General features: G+C 48.5%; 1 protein-coding gene across 1 annotated transcript in view; it reads left to right on the forward strand.

Annotated features, from left to right (window-relative positions):
• Window positions 1-1,755: 1,755 nt before the first annotated feature.
• POLQ (DNA polymerase theta) overlaps window positions 1,756-26,881 on the forward strand; it is a gene marked incomplete at its 5' end in the record, with an annotated part of 68,418 nt that continues 43,292 nt past the window's right edge. Inside the window, 5 exons of the mRNA XM_089664766.1 lie at window positions 1,756-1,880; window positions 7,495-7,738; window positions 9,231-11,857; window positions 17,062-17,205; window positions 18,048-18,241. Coding sequence (XP_089520892.1) covers window positions 1,756-1,880; window positions 7,495-7,738; window positions 9,231-11,857; window positions 17,062-17,205; window positions 18,048-18,241 — 3,334 coding nt within the window. The remainder of the gene's footprint in view (window positions 1,881-7,494; window positions 7,739-9,230; window positions 11,858-17,061; window positions 17,206-18,047; window positions 18,242-26,881) is intronic.

The following is a 26,881-nucleotide window of genomic DNA, read 5'->3' on the forward strand; positions in this document are numbered from 1 at the left end:
CCAGTTCGGACACTTTCCCCCCCCTTCCAGTTCGGACGCTTTCACCCCCCTTCCAGTTCGGACACTTTCCCCCCCTTCCAGTCCGGACACTTTCACCCCCTTCCAGTCCGGACGCTTTCACCCCCTTCCAGTCCGGACGCTTTCACCCCCTTCCAGTCCGGACGCTTTCACCCCCTTCCAGTCCGGACACTTTCCCCCCCTTCCAGTCCGGACACTTCCCCCCCCCCCCCCCCCCCCCCCCCGCCTGTCCAGTCCAATTTTCAGCTTTCAGCGCTATCACACTTTGAATGACAATTGCGCGGTCATGCAACACTGTACCCATATGATTTTTGTAGCATTTTTTTGAGACAGATAAAACTTTATTTTGGTGGTATTTATTCACCGCTGGGATTGTTTTTTTTTTTTTTGCTATATAAGTGAAAGTCCATAAATTTTGAAAAAAAGTGTTTTTTTTGCAAATAAATAATATTTCATCATAAATCTTGTCCAAAGTGTATTCAGCTATCTTTTTAGTAAAAGAAAAACCCAAATTAGTTTATATAAAAAATTAGAATTTTTTAAGAAATTTTTTTACATTTTCATTTTTTTTTTTATATTATTATTTGTTTTTTTTACATACTGTCACTCTAGCAGTGTGGGGTCACCATGGTGACACTGTACTACTTGTGGGGGTGAGGAAGATTTTTTTTTTTTTTTTACACTGATTGCTTTTACACCCATAAAGGCTGTAAAAGCAATCATTTCTCCTTCTCTCTGGCTGCATTCTTGCAGCCATTGAGAACTACTGTGTGACCTGTGATTGGTCACAGCTTGTCACATGGTACAAGGCTGTTGTGAATAGCCCTGTACCATGTGATCTCTGTGATCATTCACAGATTTCACACGTAGTAAGCAATGATGTCACAAGTGACATCTTGCTTACTACTCTTCATGTGATCACTGATTGGCCAATCAGTGATCACATGATCGGGATCTCGCACAGAAGTCCTGTACGACGATCAGTGTTCCACTGTGTCCGGAGGACACAACAGGCACTGGATCGCGGTGCTGCGCGCTCCCAGGAAGTGCGCACAGCTTGAAAATGCGGGCGCCGTTTATGAGCGGCAACCCACCGCTGCGCTGCCACCGTCCGACCGTTTATATACAGCAGCCGGACAGCAAGTGGTTAATTTAACATTGACACCCGTACCAGATCGCATGGAAGCTTTGCAATTTCAACGTCGTGCGCAGGATTGGCTGCGTTTCCCGCACCGCATTAGTGTGAACCCGGGCTACATGCGCCAATAAACCGTTATTGCCAGGACCAGATCTGCCTTCCATAGATTCTAAGGCTGGAAAAGTAATCCTTTGTCCATCAGGTTCGTCGCTCAGCAGTGACCCCCCCCCCGTAACCCGCTCCACCCTCCTGAAAATTCTGGGGCTGATTTACTAAAATTGGAGCGCTCAGAATCTGGTGCAGCTCGGCATGGCAGCCAACCGGCTGTGAAGTTCAGCCTGTCCAGTGCAGCGTTGGCAATGAAACCCGGAAGCTGATTGGTTGCGGATTTCGCGCTCACTAGTTGTAGTAAAGCGACCCCCCCGCTGTGACGAATTGGAAAAGAAAAATTCTCGATCCAAAAATAAAGAAATCTTATTTCCTTGGCTGAAAACATTTGCATCGAGTTCTTCTGTAAATCGATCGCTGAGAGAGTCGTCTGCGTTTGTGACCTTTCCTTGTGTTCTCATTGGTCCTCTGTTTGTACCGTCTCCTCTCAGGTTCTACACCAGTCTGGTCCTCTTGGAATTAATCAGCGAAGTCTCATTGGCAGAGCTGACCAAGAAGTACGGCTGCAGCCGAGGGCAGCTTCAGTCCCTGCAACAGTCCGCCGCCACCTATGCAGGTAAGCTGCTGCTGTGTGCTCTGCGGTGGTATGATGGCGCCATCTAGTGCATGCTGACGGGTAATGCAAGTTCTGTTTGTAGCCTCATGAAATATGTTGAATGTATGGTGTGTGTGCAGATATATGTATGTATAGTGGGTGTGTGTGTGCAGATATATGTATGTATGTATGGTGTGTGTAGATATATGTATGTATGGTGTGTGTGTGCAGATATATGTATGTATGGTGTGTGTGTGTGCAGATATATGTATGTATGGTGTGTGTGCGCGTGCAGATATATGTATGTATGGTGTGTGTGTGTGCAGATATATGTATGTATGGTGTGTGTGTGTGTGTGTGTGTGTGCAGATATATGTATGTATGGTGTGTGTGTGTGCAGATATATGTATGTATGGTGTGTGTGCGTGCAGATATATGTATGTATGGTGTGTGTGTGTGCGTGCAGATATATGTATGTATGGTGTGTGTGCGCGTGCAGATATATGTATGTATGGTGTGTGTGCAGATATATGTATGTATGGTGTGTGTGTGTGTGTGTGTGTGTGTGTGCAGATATATGTATGTATGGTGTGTGTGCGTGCAGATATATGTATGTATGGTGTGTGTGTGTGTGTGTGCAGATATATGTATGTATGGTGTGTGTGCGTGCAGATATATGTATGTATGGTGTGTGTGTGTGCGTGCAGATATATGTATGTATGGTGTGTGTGTGTGCGTGCAGATATATGTATGTATGGTGTGTGTGTGTGCGTGCAGATATATGTATGTATGGTGTGTGTGCAGATATATGTATGTATGGTGTGTGTGTGTGTGTGCAGATATATGTATGTATGGTGTGTGTGCAGATATATGTATGTATGGTGTGTGTGTGTGTGTGCAGATATATGTATGTATGGTGTGTGTGCGTGCAGATATATGTATGTATGGTGTGTGTGCGTGCAGATATATGTATGTATGGTGTGTGTGTGTGTGCAGATATATGTATGTATAGTGTGTGTGCAGATATATGTATGGTGTGTGTGTGTGCAGATATATGTATGTATAGTGTGTGTGCAGATATATGTATGGTGTGTGTGTGTGCAGATATACAGTGGGGATCGAAAGTTTGGGCACCCCAGCTAAAAATTTGTATTAATGTGCATAAAGAAGCCGAGGAAAGATGGAAAAATCTCCAAAAGGCATCAAATTACGGATTAGACATTCTTATATGTCAACAAAAGTTAGATTTTATTTCCATCATTTACACTTTCAAAATAACAGAAAACAAAAAAATGGCGTCTGCAAAAGTTTGGGCCCCCTGCAGAGTTAATATCTTGTACTGCCCCCTTTGGCAAGTATCACAGCTTGTAAACGCTTTTTGTAGCCAGCCAAGAGTCTTTCAATTCTTGTTTGAGGTATCTTTGCCCATTCTTCCTTACAAAAGTCTTCCAGTTCTTTGAGATTTCTGGGCTGTCTGTCACGCACGGCTCTTTTAAGGTCTATCCAGAGATTTTCAATTATGTTGAGGTCAGGAGATTGTGAAGGCCATGGCAAAACCTTCAGTTTACGCCTCTTGATGTAATCCCCCGTGGATTTCGAGGTGTGTTTAGGATCATTATCCATTTGTAGAAGCCATCCTCTCTTTAACTTCAGCTTTTTCACAGATGGCATCAAGTTACCATCCAAAATTTGCTGAAATTTTATTGAATCTATTTTTCCTTCTACTCGTGAGATGTTCCCTGTGCCACTGGCTGCAACACAACCCCAAAGCATGATTGATCCAACCCCATGCTTAACAGTTGGACAGAGGTTCTTTTCATTCAATTCTGTGCCCCTTCTTCTCCAAACGTACCTTTGCTCATTCCGGCCAAAAAGTTCAATTTTAACCTCATCGGTCCACAGAACTTGTTTTCAAAATGCATCAGGCTTGTCTATATGTTCATTTGCAAAGTTCAAACGATGATTTTTGTGGTGAGGACGTAGAAGAGGTTTTCTTCTGATGGACTCTTCCATGAAGACCATATTTGTACAAGTATCTCTTTATAGTGGAATAGTGACCACAACTCAGTGTCTGCCAGATCTTTCTGGAGGGATCGTGCAGTCAAACGTGGGTTTTGAATTGTTTTTCTCACAATCCTGCGAGCTGTTCTGTCTGATATTTTTCTTGGTCTTCCAGATGTTGCTTTAACTTCCACTGTTCCTGATGACTGCCATTTCTTAATTACATTCCGAACAGAGGATATTGACATCTGAAAACGCTTTGCTATCTTCTTATAGCCTTCTCCAGCTTTAGGAGCGTCAACTATTTTCAGTTTCAGTTTTCTAGACAACTGCTTAGAAGAACCCATGGTGCTGATTGTTGGGGCAAGGTCAGATGAGTCTGGGCATTTAAAACCTTTGAGATTGACATCACTTGGTCTTCCCAGACGATGATTGAGAACAATCCATGACACTGGCAGGTCTCAGCTTTGCAAAGGGGGCAGTGCATGCTATAAATTCTGCAGGGTGCCCAAACTTTTGCAGACGCCATTTTTTTGTTTTCTGTTATTTTGAAAGTGTAAATGATGGAAATAAAATCTAACTTTTGTTGACATATTATAAGAATGTCTAATCTGTAATTTGATGCCTTTGGAGATTTTTCCATCTTTCCTCGGCTTCTTTATGCACATTAATACAAATTTTTAGCTGGGGTGCCCAAACTTTCGATCCCCACTGTATGTATGTATGGTGTGTGTGTGCAGATATATGTATGTATGGTGTGTGTGCGCGTGCAGATATATGTATGTATGGTGTGTGTGTGCAGATATATGTATGTATGGTGTGTGTGTGTGTGCAGATATATGTATGTATGGTGTGTGTGCGTGCAGATATATGTATGTATGGTGTGTGTGGTGTGCAGATATATGTATGTATGTGTGTGTGTGTGTGTGCAGATATATGTATGTATGGTGTGTGTGTGCAGATATATGTATGTATGGTGTGTGTGCGCCGTGCAGATGTATGTATGGTGTGTGTGCGTGCAGATATATGTATGTATGGTGTGTGTGCGTGCAGATATATGTATGTATGGTGTGTGTGCAGATATATGTATGTATGGTGTGTGTGTGTGTGTGTGTGTGTGCAGATATATGTATGTATACTGTGTGTGTGTGCAGATATATGTATGTATGGTGTGTGTGCAGATATATGTATGTATGGTGTGTGTGTGCAGATATTTGTATGTATAGTGTGGTGTTGGGGTTCTTTGCAGGGATTGCGACACATGGGGTGTGTTGCAGGTATGGTTTTATTAGTGTGTATTGGAGGTTTGGGGAACGTCGCAAACATTGTTCCGCATGGGATGGGTTGCAGGTATTGAGATTTATGGGGTACAAGGCATTTATTGTGACTCGTAGGTTGTGTTGTTGGAGTTGCAATGCATGTAGGAAGTCACAGGAATTGCAATTAATCAAGGTACGTTGTATGTATTGCGCCACATGGGGTGCGTCCCAGGAATTGCACCACATGGGGTGCGTCCCAGGAATTGCACCACATGGGGTGCGTCCCAGGAATTGCGCTACATGGGGTGCGTCCCAGGAATTGCGCTACATGGGGTGCGTCCCAGGAATTGCGCTACATGGGGTGCGTCCCAGGAATTGCACCACATGGGGTGCGTCCCAGGAATTGCATCACATGGGGTGCGTCCCAGGAATTGCACCACATGGGGTGCGACCCAGGAATTGCGCCACATGGGGTGCGTCCCAGGAATTGTGCCCCATAGGGTGCGTCCCAGGAATTGTGCCCCATAGGGTGCGTCACAGGAATTGCGCCACATGGGCTGCGTCACAGGAATTGCACCACATAGGGTGCGTCACAGGAATTGCGCCACATGGGCTGCGTCACAGGAATTGCACCACATTGGCTGCGTCACAGGAATTGCACCACATGGGCTGCGTCACAGGAATTGCACCACATTGGCTGCGTCACAGGAATTGCACCACATGGGCTGCGTCACAGGAATTGCGCCACAGGGGGTGTGTCGCAGGAATTGGACCGCATGGGGTGTATTGCAGGTATTGCGTCACATGGGGGGTGCGTCGCAAGTAACATGTTTTACAATGTGCAGTGCAGGTTCTGGGATACGTACGTTTTGTTGGAAGCATTGCAATCTATGGGATGTGTCAAAGGTATTTCGATGCATGGGGTATGTCGCAGGTTTTGCAACAAATATTGTGTTGCAGATTTTGCATTGTTACTGTGTCCTAGGTATTGAGATGCATGGAGTGTGTCATAGGTATTACATTCCCTGGGGTATGTTTTGGGTATTGTGACAACATGGGGTGTGCCGCAGGGATTGCGATGCGTGGGTGTGTTAGGTATTGTGGCACCTAGGGTGTGTCACAAATATGGTGTTTTTCAGTGTATATTGCAGGTATTGCAATGCATGGGGTGTGTCGTGGCTATTACGATGCATGGGGTGTGTCGCAGTTATGACAATGCATGGGGTGTGTTGCAGGTATTACGATGCATGGAGTGTGTCGCGGGTTTTACGATGCATGGGGTGTGTCGCGGGTATTACGATGCATGGCGTGTGTCACGGTATTGCGATGCATGGGGTGTGTTGCAGGTATTACGATGCATGGGGTGTGTCGCGGGTATTACGATGCATGGGGTGTGTTGCAGGTATTACAATGCATGGGGTGTGTCGCGGGCATTGCGATGCATGGGGTGTGTCGCGGGCATTGCGATGCATGGGGTGTGTCGCGGGCATTGCGATGCATGGGGTGTGTCGCGGGCATTGCGATGCATGGGGTGTGTCGCGGGCATTGCGATGCATGGGGTGTGTCGCGGGCATTGCGATGCATGGGGTGTGTCGCGGGCATTGCGATGCATGGGGTGTGTCGCGGGCATTGCGATGCATGGGGTGTGTCGCGGGCATTGCGATGCATGGGGTGTGTCGCGGGCATTGCGATGCATGGGGTGTGTCGCGGGCATTGCGATGCATGGGGTGTGTCGCGGGCATTGCGATGCATGGGGTGTGTCGCGGGCATTGCGATGCATGGGGTGTGTCGCGGGCATTGCGATGCATGGGGTGTGTCGCGGGCATTACGATTCATGGGGTGTGTCGCGGGTATTGGGATGCATGGGGTGTGTCGCGGGTATTGGGATGCATGGGGTGTGTCGCGGGTATTGGGATGCATGGGGTGTGTCGCGGGTATTGGGATGCATGGGGTGTGTCGCAGGTATTACGATGCATGGGGTGTGTCGCAGGTATTGGGATGCATGGGGTGTGTCGCAGGTATTACGATGCATGGGGTGTGTCGCAGGTATTGGGATGCATGGGGTGTGTCGCAGGTATTACGATGCATGGGGTGTGTCGCAGGTATTGGGATGCATGGGGTGTGTCGCAGGTATTACGATGCATGGGGTGTGTCGCAGGTATTGGGATGCATGGGGTGTGTCGCAGGTATTACGATGCATGGGGTGTGTCGCAGGTATTGGGATGCATGGGGTGTGTCGCAGGTATTGGGATGCATGGGGTGTGTCGCAGGTATTGGGATGCATGCGGTGTGTCGCAGGTATTGGGATGCATGCGGTGTGTTGCGATGTATGGCGTGTTGGCAGTACAGTGATCCGTGTTGTGTCCATGACGCAGGTATAGTGACCGTGTTCTGCAGTCGTCTGGGTTGGCACAACATGGAGCTCCTGCTGTCGCAGTTTCAGAGCCGCCTGACATTCGGCGTGCAGCGCGAGCTCTGCGATCTGGTGCGGTTGGATCTGTTGAACGCTCAGCGGGCCCGAGCGCTCTATAATGCCGGACTCATCACCATCAGCGAGCTGGCCAGAGGGAACATCACTGATGTGGAGGCAGCACTGAAGAACGCCGTGCCCTTTAAAAGGTGAGCGACCCCCATCTGCTAAACACACCGACATCCCAACCCTCCACCCCCTCAGCACCTACCTTGTCAGCTGTCACCATAACCCAAACCTTGTCAGCTGTCATCATCCCATACCTTGTCAGCTGTCATCATCCCATACCTTGTCAGCTGTCATCATTATCCCATACCTTGTCAGCTGTCATCATTATCCCGTACCTTGTCAGCTGTCACCATAACCCAAACCTTGTCAGCTGTCATTATCCCATACCTTGTCAGCTGTCATCATCCCATACCTTGTCAGCTGTCATCATCCCATACCTTGTCAGCTGTCATCATTATCCCATACCTTGTCAGCTGTCACCATAACCCAAACCTTGTCAGCTGTCATTATCCCGTACCTTGTCAGCTGTCACCATAACCCAAACCTTGTCAGCTGTCATTATCCCATACCTTGTCAGCTGTCACCATAACCCAAACCTTGTCAGCTGTCATTATCCCATACCTTGTCAGCTGTCATTATCCCATACCTTGTCAGCTGTCATCATTATCCCATACCTTGTCAGCTGTCATCATTAACCCATACCTTGTCAGCTGTCATCATTAACCTATACCTTGTCAGCTGTCCTCATTATCCCATACCTTGTCAGCTGTCATCATTAACCTATACCTTGTCAGCTGTCATCATTAACCCATACCTTGTCAGCTGTCATCATCCCATACCTTGTCAGCTGTCATCATTAACCCATACCTTGTCAGCTGTCATCATTAACCCATACCTTGTCAGCTGTCATCATTAACCCATACCTTGTCAGCTGTCACCATTATCCCATACCTTGTCAGCTGTCATCATTAACCCATACCTTGTCAGCTGTCATCATTAACCCATACCTTGTCAGCTGTCATCATTATCCCATACCTTGTCAGCTGTCATCATTATCCCATACCTTGTCAGCTGTCATCAATATCCCATACCTTGTCAGCTGTCATCATTAACCCATACCTTGTCAGCTGTCATCATCCCCCCTACGGGGATCTTTGGCAATCACCGGGCGCCGGCGAGTAATCACCGGCCGGGACCTGGTGATTGACAGCCATGGCGCTGTGGGTAGGGCACGCGTGCGCCCCCCCTGCCTGGATGGAAATGCCAAATCTCGTATATATAGGTTGAGGCGAGGTTGAGGGTCATGTGATCGGGAAAGGTCCCCATCGAAAGAGGAGATCGGGACCTCTCCGTGAGTACCGGATATGTGTGCTGGGAGCGGGCAGGGCGCGCGCTCTCGGCACATATGTCCTTTTTTAATAGAAAGCAAATGTGCGGCCGCTCCGCTCCAGGCCCAGATGCCGGGAGGCCGCACATTTGCGTTCGGCCGGCGTGAAGAGGTTAAGCTTTTTCGCTAGCTGGCCACTAGGCCCCGGGAATTTGCCCAGCAGTTGCCTTTTTGATTCCTAGCGTGACTAGTACAAGTCTTTTGATGCGACGTAAAGCTGAGATTTTATCTCTTTGTCTGTGCAGTGTCCGCAGAGCGGTGGATGAAGACGAAGATGCGGCCCAGGAGCGCCGGGCAGCTCGGTGTATCTGGATATCTGGGAAGAAGGGACTGACCGAGAGGGAAGCGGCCGAGCTTATCGTGGCGGAGGCCCGGAAACTGCTGAGAGAAGACCTGGCAGGGATGGGGATACAGTGGGATCCCAACGGAAATGTCGATTCCTCATTCACCTCTTCTGGATCATCTCTGAACAAAAGCAGCCATTCACCCTCCAGACAAGACCAGAGGTCAGAAAAGGCCTCAACATCAGCCGGGGAAACGGCACAGAAAAATCTCTTTCCGCCAGTTGGAGAAGGTAAATGCACTGAGAAGTCCATTGTCCATGAGAGACGGGAGGCAGCCATATTGCCGAACACTACAGAGCCTGGACCTTTACAAAACTCTGTCCAGAGAAAGACTGAGGAGGCAACTGTACCTACCAAGAATGGAAGTCTTGTGTGCCAGAACGATGAGTTGTCCACCGAAACCCCAACAACCGATAATATTCCAGAACATTCGTCTAACACTTCCAGTGAAGCGAAACCCAAGACCAGAAACACAACATCGATGGCTTTACCAATTGCTGATAATTTCAAGAGAATTAAGGATGACGTGGCCAATAAATCAAGAGGGGATCGGTCAGAAGAACGTTCGGTCAGTATTAACCCCAACTCTAATGTCCTACAAGGTGACACAGTAATGAAAGAACCTGCAGGAGAGAAAAGTAAGAAATTGCTGCTTTGTGACATAAAAGACGCCTCACAGTATATAGAAGAAGAACGTCCCACCATAGAAATAGCGAGAACTGCGAACACATCACCCCCGGCTCCCATTCGGCCTACAGACACGCTCCAGGAACATAAATCTGTTTTTGGATCATTTCACCACAAACAGAATGAGATGAATGCCCCTTGTAGACAAACAGAGCCGGCTACTGAGGCTGCGGAAACAAAAGCCGCCCCGTGTTTCCCCGGAAACGTCTGCTCTCCGGAATTCTGTGCGGCATCGAGGACCTTTGAGGACAGCTTTCAGCTGGACACTCAGACTGAGAAGATAATACAGCAGCAGGTGGCATCTGAATCGGAAAGGGAGCAGCGAGACGGGGATTCAAAGCTGGCAGCAGAGCTGTCAAACCAGAACAAGGACACGCAAAGCCTGGCAGCTATTGAGCTTGTTCGAGAGGAAACACATGTTGACGTTGGAGATCCAAGAGAAGAACAAATAACCCATTTAAGTCAGGTGACCGTGAATGCTGTACAGGATGTTTTAAATTGCTCAGATGAGCCTAAATTGAACTATGAAGGGCCGGAAAGGCAGGCGAAGTTAAAGACCTATGAGCATTACTCATGGTTGAGAGGGAATGAGGTTTCTCTCACTGACACACAGCTCCAGAGCCTTTTCCAGACTTTCCATACCCAACCTAGAGAAGAGAGAGGTTCACCACAAGACCTTGCCGAGGTAAAGAACTCTGTTGTCAGAGTTCCCCCAGATGAGGACAGTTTACCGTGTAATCAAGTTGCAGAAACCAGCCTGAACATGAGCGACAGTTTTCTGTTTGACAGCTTTAATGAAGATCTGGGCATTGTCCCTAAGCTAGAGGAACCTATCCTGTACCCGGCAGGTGGAGGTGATGAAGAACCAGAGAGTATGGTTCAGCTCAGTCTACCTATCGACGACTTGATAGAAGATCAGGAGAAACCCATAAAATGTGATGAAGCATCGATTTCATTCTCTCAGCTTGACTCATTCCAAATGGTGGAGGTTCTAGATCATGCCGAACTACCTCTAGCTTCAGAGAGTAAAGGTAAAAATGAAATTTCCCGATGCCCAGATCCTCTACCATGTGAGAATCTTGAAAAGAGTTTTAAAATACAAGAAAGGACGGTCGCCATAATAAATCAAGAATGGTCTGATCTCTCAATTAGCTTTACGCAAGGGATGCAAGAGCTTCTAGATCAGTGCTCAAGTCCTTCAGGCAATCAAAAGTCCCAGCATCTACACATGACTCAACCACAGCAGATCCTTGTTGATCCTTGTTGTGTAAAAGAGCCTGAAAGCTTAAAGGAACCACCAGCAGGTTTAGAACTTGAAGATCCCCCTCATGCTCCATCTGTTGACCCTCATTTTTTTGCTGCTGGTACTTGTAACTCTACCCCTAATGCTGAAAAACCCAACTCCAGGCCAGAAAGCCGAAATGACCTCATTCCTCCAACGCCTCCCAGTGTGTCCACATCAAGAATGGTAATAGGGATGTCTTGTGTGAAATCTAGAACTAGAGATGAGTTTGTTCAAAGCATGATCTTCCCGTCTCTGGACGTAGAAGAGGAGAAATTGTTGGGGTCACAGAGTGAAGTGGAGGAATATGTAGACGTTGCTGAGGATGAACCCGTTCCGGATGAAGGTTTCTCTTTGCAGTTGTCCCAGGACTCCGTTTCCCTCCCGTCATCCAGCTCAGAGGAATTCAGCATCATAGATGTGGCCAGTGACCAGAATCTCTTTCGGACTTTTCTGAAGGAGTGGCAGAACCAGAAGACCTTCTCTCTGTCAGTGGCCTGCGAGAAGAGGATGCAACCGGCATCTTCTCGGTCCTGTATTGGAGGCAGGTTTAAGCCAGGTGATTATTCTTTTTTTTTTTTGTAAGGTGCTTAACCACTTCCAGTCCGGACACTTCCCCCCCTTCCAGTCCTGACGCTTCCCCCCCCTTCCAGTCCGGACACTTTCCCCCCTTCCAGTCCTGACGCTTCCCCCCCTTCCAGTCCGGACACTTTCCCCCCTTCCAGTCCTGACGCTTCCCCCCCTTCCAGTCCTGACGCTTCCCCCCCTTCCAGTCCTGACGCTTCCCCCCCCTTCCAGTCCTGACGCTTCCCCCCCTTCCAGTCCGGACACTTTCCCCCCTTCCAGTCCTGACGCTTCCCCCCCTTCCAGTCCGGACACTTTCCCCCCTCTTCCAGTCCTGACGCTTCCCCCCCTTCCAGTCCGGACACTTTCCCCCCCTTCCAGTCCTGACGCTTCCCCCCCTTCCAGTCCGGACACTTTCCCCCCTTCCAGTCCGGACGCTTCCCCCCCTTCCAGTCCGGACATTTTCCCCCCTTCCAGTCCTGACGCTTCCCCCCCTTCCAGTCCGGACACTTTCCCCCCTCTTCCAGTCCTGATGCTTTTCCCCCCCTTCCAGTCCTGACGCTTTCCCCCCCTTCCAGTCCTGACACTTTCCCCCCCTTCCAGTCCTGACACTTTCCCCCCCTTCCAGTCCGGACACTTTCCCCCCCTTCCAGTCCGGACACTTTCACCCCCTTCCAGTCCGGACACTTTCCCCCCCCTTCCAGTCCGGACACTTTCCCCCCTTCCAGTCGGGACACTTTCACCCCCTTCCAGTCCGGACACTTTCCCCCCTTCCAGTCCGGACACTTTCCCCCTTCCAGTCGGGACACTTTCCCCCCTTCCAGTCGGGACACTTTCCCCCCTTCCAGTCGGGACACTTTCCCCCCTTCCAGTCGGGACACTTTCCCCCCTTCCAGTCGGGACACTTTCCCCCTTCCAGTCGGGACACTTTCCCCCTTCCAGTCGGGACACTTTCCCCCTTCCAGTCGGGACACTTTCCCCCTTCCAGTCGGGACACTTTCCCCCTTCCAGTCGGGACACTTTCCCCCTTCCAGTCGGGACACTTTCCCCCTTCCAGTCGGGACACTTTCCCTTCCAGTCCGGACGCTTTCCCCCCCTTCCAGTCCGGACGCTTTCCCCCCTTCCAGTCCGGACCCTTCCCCCCCTTCCAGTCCGGACGCTTTCCCCCCCTTCCAGTCCGGACGCTTTCCCCCCCTTCCAGTCCGGACGCTTTCCCCCCCTTCCAGTCCGGACGCTTTCCCCCCTCTTCCAGTCCTGACGCTTCCCCCCCTTCCAGTCCGGACACTTTCCCCCCCCTTCCAGTCCGGACGCTTTCCCCCCTTCCAGTCCGGACGCTTCCCCCCCTTCCAGTCCGGACGCTTCCCCCCCTTCCAGTCCGGACGCTTCCCCCCCTTCCAGTCCGGACGCTTCCCCCCTTCCAGTCCGGACACTTTCACCCCCTTCCAGTCGGGACACTTTCCCCCTTCCAGTCGGGACACTTTCCCCCTTCCAGTCGGGACACTTTCCCCCTTCCAGTCGGGACACTTTCCCCCTTCCAGTCGGGACACTTTCCCCCTTCCAGTCGGGACACTTTCCCCCTTCCAGTCGGGACACTTTCCCCCTTCCAGTCGGGACACTTTCCCCCTTCCAGTCGGGACACTTTCAACCCCTTCCAGTCCGGACGTTTCCCCCCCTTCCAGTCCGGACGTTTCCCCCCCTTCCAGTCCGGACGTTTCCCCCCCTTCCAGTCCGGACGTTTCCCCCCTTCCAGTCCGGACGTTTCCCCCCCCTTCCAGTCCGGACGCTTCCCCCCCTTCCAGTCCGGACGTTTCCCCCCCTTCCAGTCCGGACGCTTTCCCCCCCTTCCCCGGACGCTTTCCCCCCCTTCCAGTCCGGACGCTTTCCCCCCCTTCCAGTCCGGACGCTTTCCCCCCCTTCCAGTCCGGACGCTTTCCCCCCCCTTCCAGTCCGGACGCTTTCCCCCCCCTTCCAGTCCGGACGCTTTCCCCCCCCTTCCAGTCCGGACGCTTTCCCCCCCTTCCAGTCCGGACGCTTTCCCCCCCCTTCCAGTCCGGACGCTTTCCCCCCCCTTCCAGTCCGGACGCTTCCTTCCCCCCCCTTCCAGTCCGGACGCTTTCCCCCCCCTTCCAGTCCGGACGCTTTCCCCCCCCTTCCAGTCCGGACGCTTTCCCCCCCCTTCCAGTCCGGACGCTTTCCCCCCCCCTTCCAGTCCGGACGCTTTCCCCCCCCTTCCAGTCCGGACGCTTTCCCCCCCCTTCCAGTCCGGACGCTTTCCCCCCCCTTCCAGTCCGGACGCTTCCCCCCCCCCCCTTCCAGTCCGGACGCTTTTCCCCCTCCTTCCAGTCCGGACACTTTCAACCCCTTCCTGTCCAGGCCAATTTTCAGCGCTGTCACACTTTGAATGTCAATTGCGCGGTCATGCAACACTGTACCCATATGAATTTTTTAGCTTTTTTGAGACAGATAAAGCTTTATTTTGGTGGTATTTATTCACCGCTGGGAATAATGAAAAAGTCCAAAAAGTTTGAAAAAGTGTTTTTCTTATAAAATTTTGCAAATAAATAATCTTTCTTCATAAATATTGGCCAACATTTATTAAATTATCTTTTTAGTAAAAAAAAAAATAACCTAAATTAGTTTGTAACCAAAAATTATATATTTTTTTTATTTTCTTTTAAATTTTTTTTAATATTATTTGTCTGTTTTTTTTCCATACTGTCACCCTAGCAGTACAGTGTGAAACATAGTGACACTGTACTGCTTGTGGGGGGGTGATGAAGATTTATTTATTTATTTTTTTACACTGATTGCTTTTACACCCATAAAGGCTGTAATATCAATCATTTCTCCTTCTCTCTGGCTGCATTCTTGCAGCCACTGAGAAATACTGTGTGAGCTGTGATTGGTCACAGCTTGTCACATGGTATAAGGCTGTTGTGAATAGCCCCGTACCATGTGACCTCTGTGATCATTCACAGATTTCACACGTAGTAAGGAATGATGTCAGAAGTGACACCTTGCTTACTACTCTTCATGTGATCACTGATTGGCCAATCGGCGATCACACGATCGGGACCTCACACAGAGGTCCCGTACAGCGATCGGTGCTCGGAGGACACAGCGGGTACCGGATCGCGGTGCTGCGCGCTCCCAGGGAGCATGCACAAGCAGGGAGCGGGGAGGACGTTTATAAATATCCTCCCTGCTTGTGTGCGCTCCCTGGTAGCGCGCAGCACCGCGATCCGGTACCCGCTGTGTTTAAAGTAGAACTATGGCCTCCCATTAAAAATATAATTACAGGTGCATCTGCACTTACAGTTCTTCCTTATTCCCCTGAAAAGTGCCACAAATACCTGTTGATCCTGCCAGTGATGGTGTGCCAGGGGCGGGTTGCCGTTCATAAACGGCACCCGCTTTTTCTAGTTGTGCGCGTCCCTGGGAGCGTGCAGCACCGCGATCCGGTGCCCGCTGTGTGAAACACCGATCGTCGGACGGGACCTCTGTACGAGGTCCCGATCATGTGATCACTGATTGGCCAATCAGTGATCACATGCAAAGTAGTAAGCAAGATGTCACTTGTGACATCATTGCTTACTACGTGTGATCACAGAGTTCACATGGTACAGGGCTATTCACAATAGCCTTGTACCATGTGACAAGCTGTGACCAATCACAGCTCACACAGTAGTTCTCAATGGCTGCAAAAATGGAGACAGAGAGAAAGAGAAATGATTGCTTTTACATCCTATATGGGTGTAAAAGAAATCACTGTAAAAAAAAAAAAATCTTCATCACCCCCCACAAGTGACAGGTGACACTGTACTGGTAGGGTGACGGTATGTAAAAAAAACCAAAAACACAAATAATATAAAAAAATAAAATAAAAATGTAAAAAAAAAGTTTAAAAATTATAATTTTTGTTATAACTAACTTGGTGTATTTTTTTTTTTTTTTACTAAAAAGATAATGGGATAAATTTTGGCCAAGATTTATGATAAAATATTTATTTGCAAAATTTTATAAGAAAAACACTTTTTTCAAAATTTTTGGACTTTTTCATTTATATAGCAAAAAAAAATAAAATCCCCAGCGGTGAATAAATACCACCAAAATAAAGCTTTATCTGTCTCAAAAAAATGGTAAAAAATTCATATGGGTACAGTGTTGCATGACCGCGCAATTGTCATTCAAAGTGTGATAGCGCTGAAAGCTGAAAATTGCCCTGGACTGGAAGGGGGGGGAAAGTGTCTGGACTGGAAGGGGGTGAAAGTGTCCGGACTGGAAGGGGGTGAAAGTGTCCGGACTGGAAGGGGGTGAAAGTGTCCGGACTGGAAGGGGGTGAAAGTGTCCGGACTGGAAGGGGGTGAAAGTGTCCGGACTGGAAGGGGGGGAAAGTGTCCGGACTGGAAGGGGGGGAAAGTGTCCGGACTGGAAGGGGGGGAAAGTGTCCGGACTGGAAGGGGGGGAAAGTGTCCGGACTGGAAGGGGGGGAAAGTGTCCGGACTGGAAGGGGGGGAAAGTGTCCGGACTGGAAGGGGGGGGAAAGTGTCCGGACTGGAAGGGGGGGAAAGTGTCCGGACTGGAAGGGGGTGAAAGTGTCCGGACTGGAAGGGGGGGGGAAGTGTCTGGACTGGAAGGGGGGAAAGCGTCCGGACAGGAAGGGGGTGAAAGCGTCCGGACTGGAAGGGGGTAAAAGCGTTCGGACCGGAAGGGGGTGAAAGCGTCCGGACCGGAAGGGGGTGAAAGCGTCCGGACCGGAAGGGGGTGAAAGCGTCCGGACCGGAAGGGGGTGAAAGCGTCCGGACCGGAAGGGGGTGAAAGCGTCCGGACCGGAAGGGGGGGAAAGCGTCCGGACCGGAAGGGGGGGAAAGCGTCCGGACCGGAAGGGGGTGAAAGCGTCCGGACCGGAAGGGGGGGAAAGCGTCTGGACTGGAAGCGGTTAAACCCTCCCACTGTGAGCTGCAGTGCCTGGGAGGGGGAATGCGTGAGACACAATTGAAGGCGGGTTTGGCTCAGGCAGGGGAAGGTTTTGGTTGTTGTATGATATTTGGACATCCTAGTTTCTGGGTTTGGGTCTTGTTTAGACAACATACAGGAGCCTTTAGTTGTACTTTACAGTGACTGCTGTGCCACGGCTGCATCACTTTGCCTACTTTGACTATCATACAATCTTCTTATTGGTCATTTTTGATCTTCCAGCTCGATCATCGAAGCAAATACAAGGCAAGGAAGACGGCCTACCCATGCAGGGCTGGGATGATGCCTTGCTGGTCGGTGTGGCTGTGTGCTGGGGAGGGAAGGATGCCTATTACCTGTCCTTACAGCGGGAGCAGGATCAGTCAGGTGAGCCGCTGAGGTTATCTTTGTGATTGGCAGGATTATGTGGATGGAATGACGGAGTTCTGTAGTTTTTCTGTCCGTCGCTGTTCGATGGTGACCGTTCTATCGTCATTTAGAGTGCAGAGCTTGTGTGCAGATATGTTTGCAAAGGCTTCTTTGATCACAAACCTCTGGCCCGTGACACACTCGGGTTCCTTGTCCCTGGTGACAACTCGCCAACACAAGAATCTCTAGCGAAAAGCAAGGACAGAACTCGCCTGTTTACACAGCATTGCTCCTTTGCTGCCCAAGACGGGAAAGTGTTGCCCCCTTGATGGTGAAGGCGAGGAGAAGCAGCATTGCAGCCAGTGAAGGAGGGACATTGTGGAAACGGGATTTGTTACTTTGTCCTCTCTAGCACTTCTGTTGTTGGCAGCAGCAGAACCTCTATCTATTTATTTCAGGTACTTGCACCATGAATTTACGCAGCGCTTTAAATATATATTGTACGTTCACATCAGGCCCGCCCCTGAGGAGTGTACAATCTAATGTCTCTAACTTACATTCATACATACAAGGGACAATTTAGACAGGATCCAATGAACCTACCAGAATGTCTTTGGAGTGTGGGAGGAAACCGAATTACCCGGAGGAAACCCATGTAGGCACAGGGAGAACATGTAAACTTCAGGCAGGTGGTACTGTGGTTGGGATTTGAACCAATGACCCGAGTACTGCCAGGCGGAAGTGCTAACCCTTCAGCCACTGTGCTGCCTCTAGCGTGTCTTGGGCCTGTCTACATGATGAAAATGGTGTACCCGTGTTTGTGGGTGTGATATCCTGGTCTGGGTTTCCTCTCTTTGCAGACATTAGCTCCAGCCTGGCCCCTCCTCCGTTGGATCAGAATCTCTCTGTGAAGGACCGGCTCTGGCACCTCCAGTCCACGTTGCAGCAGAAGGAATCTCAAAGAACGGTCATCATGTATAACTTCATTGAGCAATACAAGGCCCTCGTCCTGGGCTGCCGGGCCTCCATCACAGGACACTTCCAGGACCCAAAGGTAGCTGCCTCCTCTCTGTGTACATGAAATGCATGAACCATGGTAGAACCTCATAAAGCCCATCTCTGGGCCAATATCAACCCCCTTCACACCCCATCTAACCCATGCTGGGCACTTTTTCTTTTTTTAACCTGTCTGCTAAATCTGCTGTCCAGGTCCCTTGTCAGCGCCACTTCTTGGTGCAGGGGGCCGCTACTCCAGATGCAGATGTTCCTTACATTCCCCTTGTGCTGATATCACCAATGTAGACTCCTCATCCGGATCCCGAGAGGACCCCACCACTGGTAAACCAATAGGATGTGTTCCCCTCCAGCAGACCATGTACTGGAGACCTGAAGAAGCACCCCCTCTTCTGTAGCAGAAGACTGTGGACTAAGGCACCACATCATGGCAGCATTGGGTTAATAGAAAGGGCTTCTTTTGTGGGAAGGGATGGGAGGGGGGGGGGGTCAGATGTCATGAGGAGGAACCCCAGGGATCAGCTTTAAAGATAAACTCCTTTTTGCGCCATTTTGGTTCTAAACTGACCACAAACCAGCCTGTACCCCCCATACATTCCGTGTCCCCCATACATCCTGTACCCCCCGTACATCACATACAATCCCATACACCCTGTACACCCCATACATCCCGTACAATACGTACATCCCATACACCCTGTACACCCCATACATCCCGTACATCCTGTACATCCCATACATCCCATACATCCTGTACACCCCATACATCCTGTACATCCCATACACTCCGTACATCCTGTACACCCCATACACCCTGTATACCCCGTACATCCTGTACACCCCATACATCCTGTACATCCCGTACACCCCATACTTCCCGTACATTATTATTATTGTTATACAGTATTTATATAGCGCCAAAAACTTTGCTCAGCGCTGTACATTATAGTGGGGGACAGAACATGAGACAATACAGTAACAATACAATACACGAGGGGTTCGAGGGCCCGGCTCTTTCGAGCTTACAATCTAGGAGGAGGGGATAGTGGTACAGGAGGAAGTGGCTGTGGGGGATGGAGTGGTAGGAGTGGAGGAGATCGGCTGTTAGGTGAGGGTGGGGTAGGCTTCCCTGAAGAGGTGGGTTTTCAGGGTGCGCCTAAAGGTGAGGAGGGTAGGTGACAGTCTGATGGATTGGGGTAGTGAGTTCCAGAGGATGGGGGAAGTCCTGGAAAAGTCCTGCAGTCTGACGTGGGAGGAGGAGACAAGGGAGCTAGAAAGTAGGAGGTCTTGTGAGGAGCGAAGGGCACGGGTTGGGTGGTATTTGGGTATCAGGTCGGTGAGGTAGTTTGGGGCAGTGTTATGAATGGCTTTGTACGTCAATGTTAGTAGTTTGAATTTAATGCGTTGGGCAATCGGGAGCCAGTGGAGGGAATGTTAGAGGCGGGTGGCGGATATGGAGCGGTTGGTGGGGTGGATGAGTCTGGCCGCTGAGTTCAGGATAGACTGAAGCGGGGATAGCCTGTGGTGAGGTAGGCCAGTGAGGAGGGAGTTGCAGTAGTCGAGTCGTGAGATAATAAGGGAGTGAATGAGTTGTTTAGTAGTTTCCGGCGTTAGGAATGAACGTATTTTGGAGATGTTGCGGAGGCGGAGCCTGCATGAGTTTGCAAGCGATTGGACATGGGGCTGGAAGGATAGATTGGAGTCTAGAGTGACACCTAGGACCTTGGCTTGCGTGGTGGGACTGATAGCGTTATTGGTCGTGATGGAGAGGTTGGGGGGTGGGGGGGGGGAACTGGGACCTCCGTTTTGGAATCCTGTACATTATGTACATCCCATACACCCCATACTTCCCATACATTATGTACACCCCGTACACCCCATACTTCCCGTACATTATGTACATCCCATACACCCCATACTTCCCGTACATTATGTACATCCCATACATCCCATACACCCCATACTTCCCGTACATTATGTACATCCCATACACCCCATACTTCCCGTACATTATGTACACCCCGTACATCCCATACACCCCGTACATCCCATACACCCCGTACATCCCATACACCCCATACTTCCCGTACATTATGTACATCCCATACACCCCATACTTCCCGTACATTATGTACATCCCATACACCCCATACTTCCCGTACATTATGTACACCCCGTACATCCCATACACCCCGTACATCCCATACACCCCGTACATCCCATACACCCCTTACTTCCCGTACATTATGTACATCCCATACACCCCATACTTCCCGTACATTATGTACACCCCGTACACCCCTTACTTCCTGTACATTATGTACACCCCGTACATCCCATACATCCCATACACCCCTTACTTCCTGTACATTATGTACACCCCGTACATCCCATACTCCCCGTACATCCCATACACCCCATACTTCCTGTACATTATGTACATCCCATACTTCCCGTACATTATGTACACCCCATACATCCCATACATTAGGTACACCCCATATTTCCCGTACATTATGTACACCCCATACTTCCCGTACATTATGTACATCCCATACACCCCATACTTCCCGTACATTATGTACAGTGGGGATCGAAAGTTTGGGCACCCCAGCTAAAAATTTGTATTAATGTGCATAAAGAAGCCAAGGAAAGATGGAAAAATCTCCAAAAGGCATCAAATTACAGATTAGACATTCTTATAATATGTCAACAAAAGTTAGATTTTATTTCCATCATTTACACTTTCAAAATAACAGAAAACAAAAAAATGGCGTCTGCAAAAGTTTGGGCCCCCTGCAGAGTTAATATCTTGTACTGCCCCCTTTGCCAAGTATCACAGCTTGTAAACGCTTTTTGTAGCCAGCCAAGAGTCTTTCAATTCTTGTTTGAGGTATCTTTGCCCATTCTTCCTTACAAAAGTCTTCCAGTTCTTTGAGATTTCTGGGCTGTCTGTCACGCACGGCTCTTTTAAGTTCTATCCATAGATTTTCAATTATGTTGAGGTCAGGAGATTGTGAAGGCCATGGCAAAACCTTCAGTTTATGCCTCTTGATGTAATCCCCCCTGGATATCGAGGTGTGTTTAGGATCATTATCCATTTGTAGAAGCCATCCTCTCTTTAACTTCAGCTTTTTCACAGATGGCATCAAGTTACCATCCAAAATTTGCTGAAATTTTATTGAATCCATTTTTCCTTCTACTCGTGAGATGTTCCCTGTGCCACTGGCTGCAACACAACCCCAAAGCATGATTGATCCAACCCCATGCTTAACAGTTGGACAGAGGGTCTTTTCATTCAATTCTGTGCCCCTTCTTCACCAAACGTACCTTTGCTCATTCCGGACAAAAAGTTCAATTTTAACCTCATCGGTCCACAGAACTTGTTTTCAAAATGCATCAGGCTTGTCTATATGTTCATTTGCAAAGTTCAAACGATGATTTTTGTGGTGAGGACGTAGAAGAAATTTTCTTCTGATGACTCTTCCATGAAGACCATATTTGTACAAGTAGCTCTTTATAGTGGAATAGTGTACCACAACTCCAGTGTCTGCCGGATCTTTCTGGAGGGATCGTGCAGTCAAACGTGGGTTTTGAATTGTTTTTCTCACAATCCTGCGAGCTGTTCTGTCTGATATTTTTCTTGGTCTTCCAGATCTTGCTTTAACTTCCACTGTTCCTGATGACTGCCATTTCTTAATTTCATTCCGAACAGAGGATATTGACATCTGAAAACGCTTTGCTATCTTCTTATAGCCTTCTCCAGCTTTGTGAGTGTCAACTATTTTCAGTTTCAGTTTTCTAGACAACTGCTTAGAAGAACCCATGGTGCTGATTGTTGGGGCAAGGTCAGATGAGTCCGGGCATTTAAAACCTTTGAGAATGACATCACCTGGTCTTCCCAGACGATGATTGAGAACAATCCATGACACTGGCAGGTCTCAGCTTTGCAAAGGGGGCAGTGCATGCTATAAATTCTGCAGGGTGCCCAAACTTTTGCAGACGCCATTTTTTTGTTTTCTGTTATTTTGAAAGTGTAAATGATGGAAATAAAATCTAACTTTTGTTGACATATTATAAGAATGTCTAATCTGTAATTTGATGCCTTTTGGAGATTTTTCCATCTTTCCTTGGCTTCTTTATGCACATTAATACAAATTTTTAGCTGGGGTGCCCAAACTTTCGATCCCCACTGTACATCCCATACACCCCATACTTCCCGTACATTATGTACACCCCGTACACCCCATACTTCCCGTACATTATGTACACCCCGTACACCCCATACTTCCCGTACATTATGTACACCCCGTACATCCCATACACCCCGTACATCCCATACACCCCGTACATCCCATACACCCCTTACTTCCCGTACATTATGTACACCCCGTACATCCCATACACCCCATACTTCCCGTACATTATGTACATCCCATACACCCCTTACTTCCCGTACATTATGTACATCCCATACACCCCATACTTCCCGTACATTATGTACACCCCGTACACCCCTTACTTCCTGTACATTATGTACACCCCGTACATCCCATACACCCCTTACTTCCTGTACATTATGTACACCCCGTACATCCCATACTCCCCGTACATCCCATACACCCCATATTTCCCGTACATTATGTACACCCCGTACATCCCATACACCCCATACTTCCCGTACATTATGTACACCCCATACATCCCATACATTATGTACATCCCATACACCCCATACTTCCTGTACATTATGTACGCCCCGTACATCCCATACTTCCCGTACATTATGTACATCCCATACACCCCATACTTCCCGTACATTATGTACATCCCATACACCCCATACTTCCCGTACATTATGTACATCCCATACACCCCATACTTCCCGTACATTATGTACATCCCATACACCCCTTACTTCCTGTACATTATGTACACCCCGTACATCCCATACACCCCATACTTCCCGTACATTATGTACATCCCATACACCCCTTACTTCCCGTACATTATGTACACCCCGTACATCCCATACACCCCGTACATCCCATACACCCCTTACTTCCCGTACATTATGTACACCCCGTACATCCCATACACCCCTTACTTCCCGTACATTATGTACATCCCATACACCCCATACACCCCGTACATTATGTACATCCCATACACCCCATACACCCCGTACATTATGTACATCCCATACACCCCATACTTCCTGTACATTATGTACACCCCGTACATCCCGTACATTATGTACATCCCATACACCCCATACTTCCCGTACATTATGTACATCCCATACACCCCATACTTCCTGTACATTATGTACACCCCGTACATTATGTACATCCCATACACCCCTTACTTCCCATACATTATATACACCCCGTACATCTCATACATCTTGTTCTGCAAGCAGATATTCTGACAGATCTGCAGAAGACCTTCATGACATCAGCGATTTGCTGATCACAAGTGCAATGCTTTCCAGGCTCCTGTAGACAAAAGTAATAGTTACCTGCAAAAAAAAAATGTGCTTTTATTATTTTTGTCTAAAAAGTGAACTTATCCTTTTAAATAAGTATTTTTACATTCCTTTCTTTAACTGAAATATGATTGGCTGGCACAGAAGTCAAACCATTCTGGTCATCCAGTCAGCAGATCTCCCTATTGACCTCCGACGCCGCTAATGCGTCACATTTACAGATCTAAACAGCCCGGCCGTCGGGACCGCAGCAAAGTTTTTCCTGTAAATTGTCTCCGCCTCCTTTCTCCTCTCTGGATGGAGACGTTGCTGAAACTTTGTAGAAAATCTCACTAATTGCAGCAGATGAGGCGTCTGGCTGCTCTGGGAATTGAACGGCTTTACTGGCAAAGTTTAGAAAAGTCTTTATCTACAGCGGATCCCCTCCGGAGCTCATCAGGAAAGGTCACGGCTGGTTTTCTAGGCCGCCTGCTGCTGCTTCGCGTTAAAGGCGATCTGCAGACTTTTCAAGTTGTTTCATTAGGTAGGTGTGAATGTGGTCTGCTTCGCGTGAATGAGGGTGGAAGGGAAGTGACTGCATGTTGGGCGATGGCATGTTTCCAGTGATAACTTTTTGATGGAACATTCCCATTATACAAGCTGTCAATAGGTAGGTGTGAATGTGGTCTGCTTCGTGTGAATGAGGGTGGAAGGGAAGTGACTGCATGTTGGGCAATGGCATGTTTCCAGTGATCACTTTTTGATGGAACATTCCCATTTTACGAGCTGTCATTAGGTAGGTGTGAATGAGGGTGGAAGGGAAGTGACTGCATGTTGGGCGATGGCATGTTTCCAGTGATCATTTTTGATGGAACATTCCCATTTTACAAGCTGTCATTAGGTAGGTGTGAATGTGGTCTGCTTCGCGTGAATGAGGGTGGAAGGGAAGTGACTGCATGTTGGGCGATGGCATGTTTCCAGTGATAACTTTTTGATGGAACATTCCCATTATACAAGCTGTCAATAGGTAGGTGTGAATGTGGTCTGCTTCGTGTGAATGAGGGTGGAAGGGAAGTGACTGCATGTTGGGCAATGGCATGTTTCCAGTGATCACTTTTTGATGGAACATTCCCATTTTACGAGCTGTCATTAGGTAGGTGTGAATGAGGGTGGAAGGGAAGTGACTGCATGTTGGGCGATGGCATGTTTCCAGTGATCATTTTTGATGGAACATTCCCATTATACAAGCTGTCAATAGGTAGGTGTGAATGTGGTCTGCTTAGTGCGAATGAGGGTGGAAGGGAAATGACTGCATGTTGGGCGATGGCATGTTTCCAGTGATCACTTTTTGATGGAACATTCCCATTTTACGAGCTGTCATTAGGTAGGTGTGAATGAGGGTGGAAGGGAAGTGACTGCATGTTGGGCGATGGCATGTTTCCAGTGATAACTTTTTGATGGAACATTCCCATTATACAAGCTGTCAATAGGTAGGTGTGAATGTGGTCTGCTTCGTGTGAATGAGGGTGGAAGGGAAGTGACTGCATGTTGGGCAATGGCATGTTTCCAGTGATCACTTTTTGATGGAACATTCCCATTTTACGAGCTGTCATTAGGTAGGTGTGAATGAGGGTGGAAGGGAAGTGACTGCATGTTGGGCGATGGCATGTTTCCAGTGATCATTTTTGATGGAACATTCCCATTATACAAGCTGTCAATAGGTAGGTGTGAATGTGGTCTGCTTAGTGCGAATGAGGGTGGAAGGGAAATGATTGCATGTTGGGCGATGGCATGTTTCCAGTGATCACTTTTTGATGGAACATTCCCATTTTACGAGCTGTCATTAGGTAGGTGTGAATGAGGGTGGAAGGGAAGTGACTGCATGTTGGGCGATGGCATGTTTCCAGTGATCATTTTTGATGGAACATTCCCATTTTACAAGCTGTCATTAGGTAGGTGTGAATGTGGTCTGCTTCGTGTGAATGAGGGTGGAAGGGAAGTGACTGCATGTTGGGCGATGGCATGTTTCCAGTGATCACTTTTTGATGGAACATTCCCATTTTACGAGCTGTCATTAGGTAGGTGTGAATGAGGGTGGAAGGGAAGTGATTGCATGTTGGGCGATGGCATGTTTCCAGTGATCACTTTTGATGGAACATTCCCATTTTACGAGCTGTCATTAGGTAGGTGTGAATGAGGGTGGAAGGGAAATGACTACATGTTGGGCGATGGCATGTTTCCAGTGATCACTTTTGATGGAACATTCCCATTTTACGAGCTGTCATTAGGTAGGTGTGAATGAGGGTGGAAGGGAAATGACTACATGTTGGGCGATGGCATGTTTCCAGTGATCATTTTTGATGGAACATTCCCATTTTACGAGCTGTCATTAGGTAGGTGTGAATGTGATCTGCTTAGTGTGAATGAGGGTGGAAGGGAAATGACTGCATGTTGGGCGATGGCACGTTTCCAGTGATCCCTTTTGATGGAACATTCCCATTATACCAGCTATCATTAGGTAGGTGTGAATGTGATCTGCTTCTCCTGAATGAGGTTGGAAGGGAAATGACTGCATGTTGGGCGATGGCATGTTTCCAGTGATCACTTTTGATGGAACATTCCCATTTTACGTGCTGTCATTAGGTAGGTGTGAATGTGGTCTGCTTCTCCTGAATGAGGGTGGAAGGGATGTGACTGCATGTTGGGCGATGGCACAGTTCCAGTGATCACTTTTGATGGAACATTCCCATTTTACAAGCTGTCATTAGGTAAGTGTGAATGTGGTCTGCTTAGTGTGAATGAGGGTGGAAGGGAAATGACTGCATGTTGGGCGATGGCAAGTTTCCAGTGATCACTTTTGATGGAACATTCCCATTTTACGAGCTGTCATTAGGTAGGTGTGAATGTGGTCTGCTTCTCCTGAATGAGGGTGGAAGGGATGTGACTGCATGTTGGGCGATGGCACAGTTCCAGTGATCACTTTTGATGGAACATTCCCATTTTACAAGCTGTCATTAGGTAAGTGTGAATGTGGTCTGCTTAGTGTGAATGAGGGTGGAAGGGAAATGACTGCATGTTGGGCGATGGCAAGTTTCCAGTGATCACTTTTGATGGAACATTCCCATTTTACGAGCTGCTTGCTCCTTTTTGAAAAGCCGATCTATGAGATGCCCCTATCCCTACACACCCCCTCATACCTCTAAATGCCCTTTT

Source organism: Staurois parvus, unplaced genomic scaffold (assembly GCF_062004578.1).
Source record: "Staurois parvus isolate SC_StPar_1 unplaced genomic scaffold, SC_StPar_1.0 ptg002027l, whole genome shotgun sequence".
In the NCBI taxonomy this organism is placed as follows: domain Eukaryota; kingdom Metazoa; phylum Chordata; class Amphibia; order Anura; family Ranidae; genus Staurois; species Staurois parvus.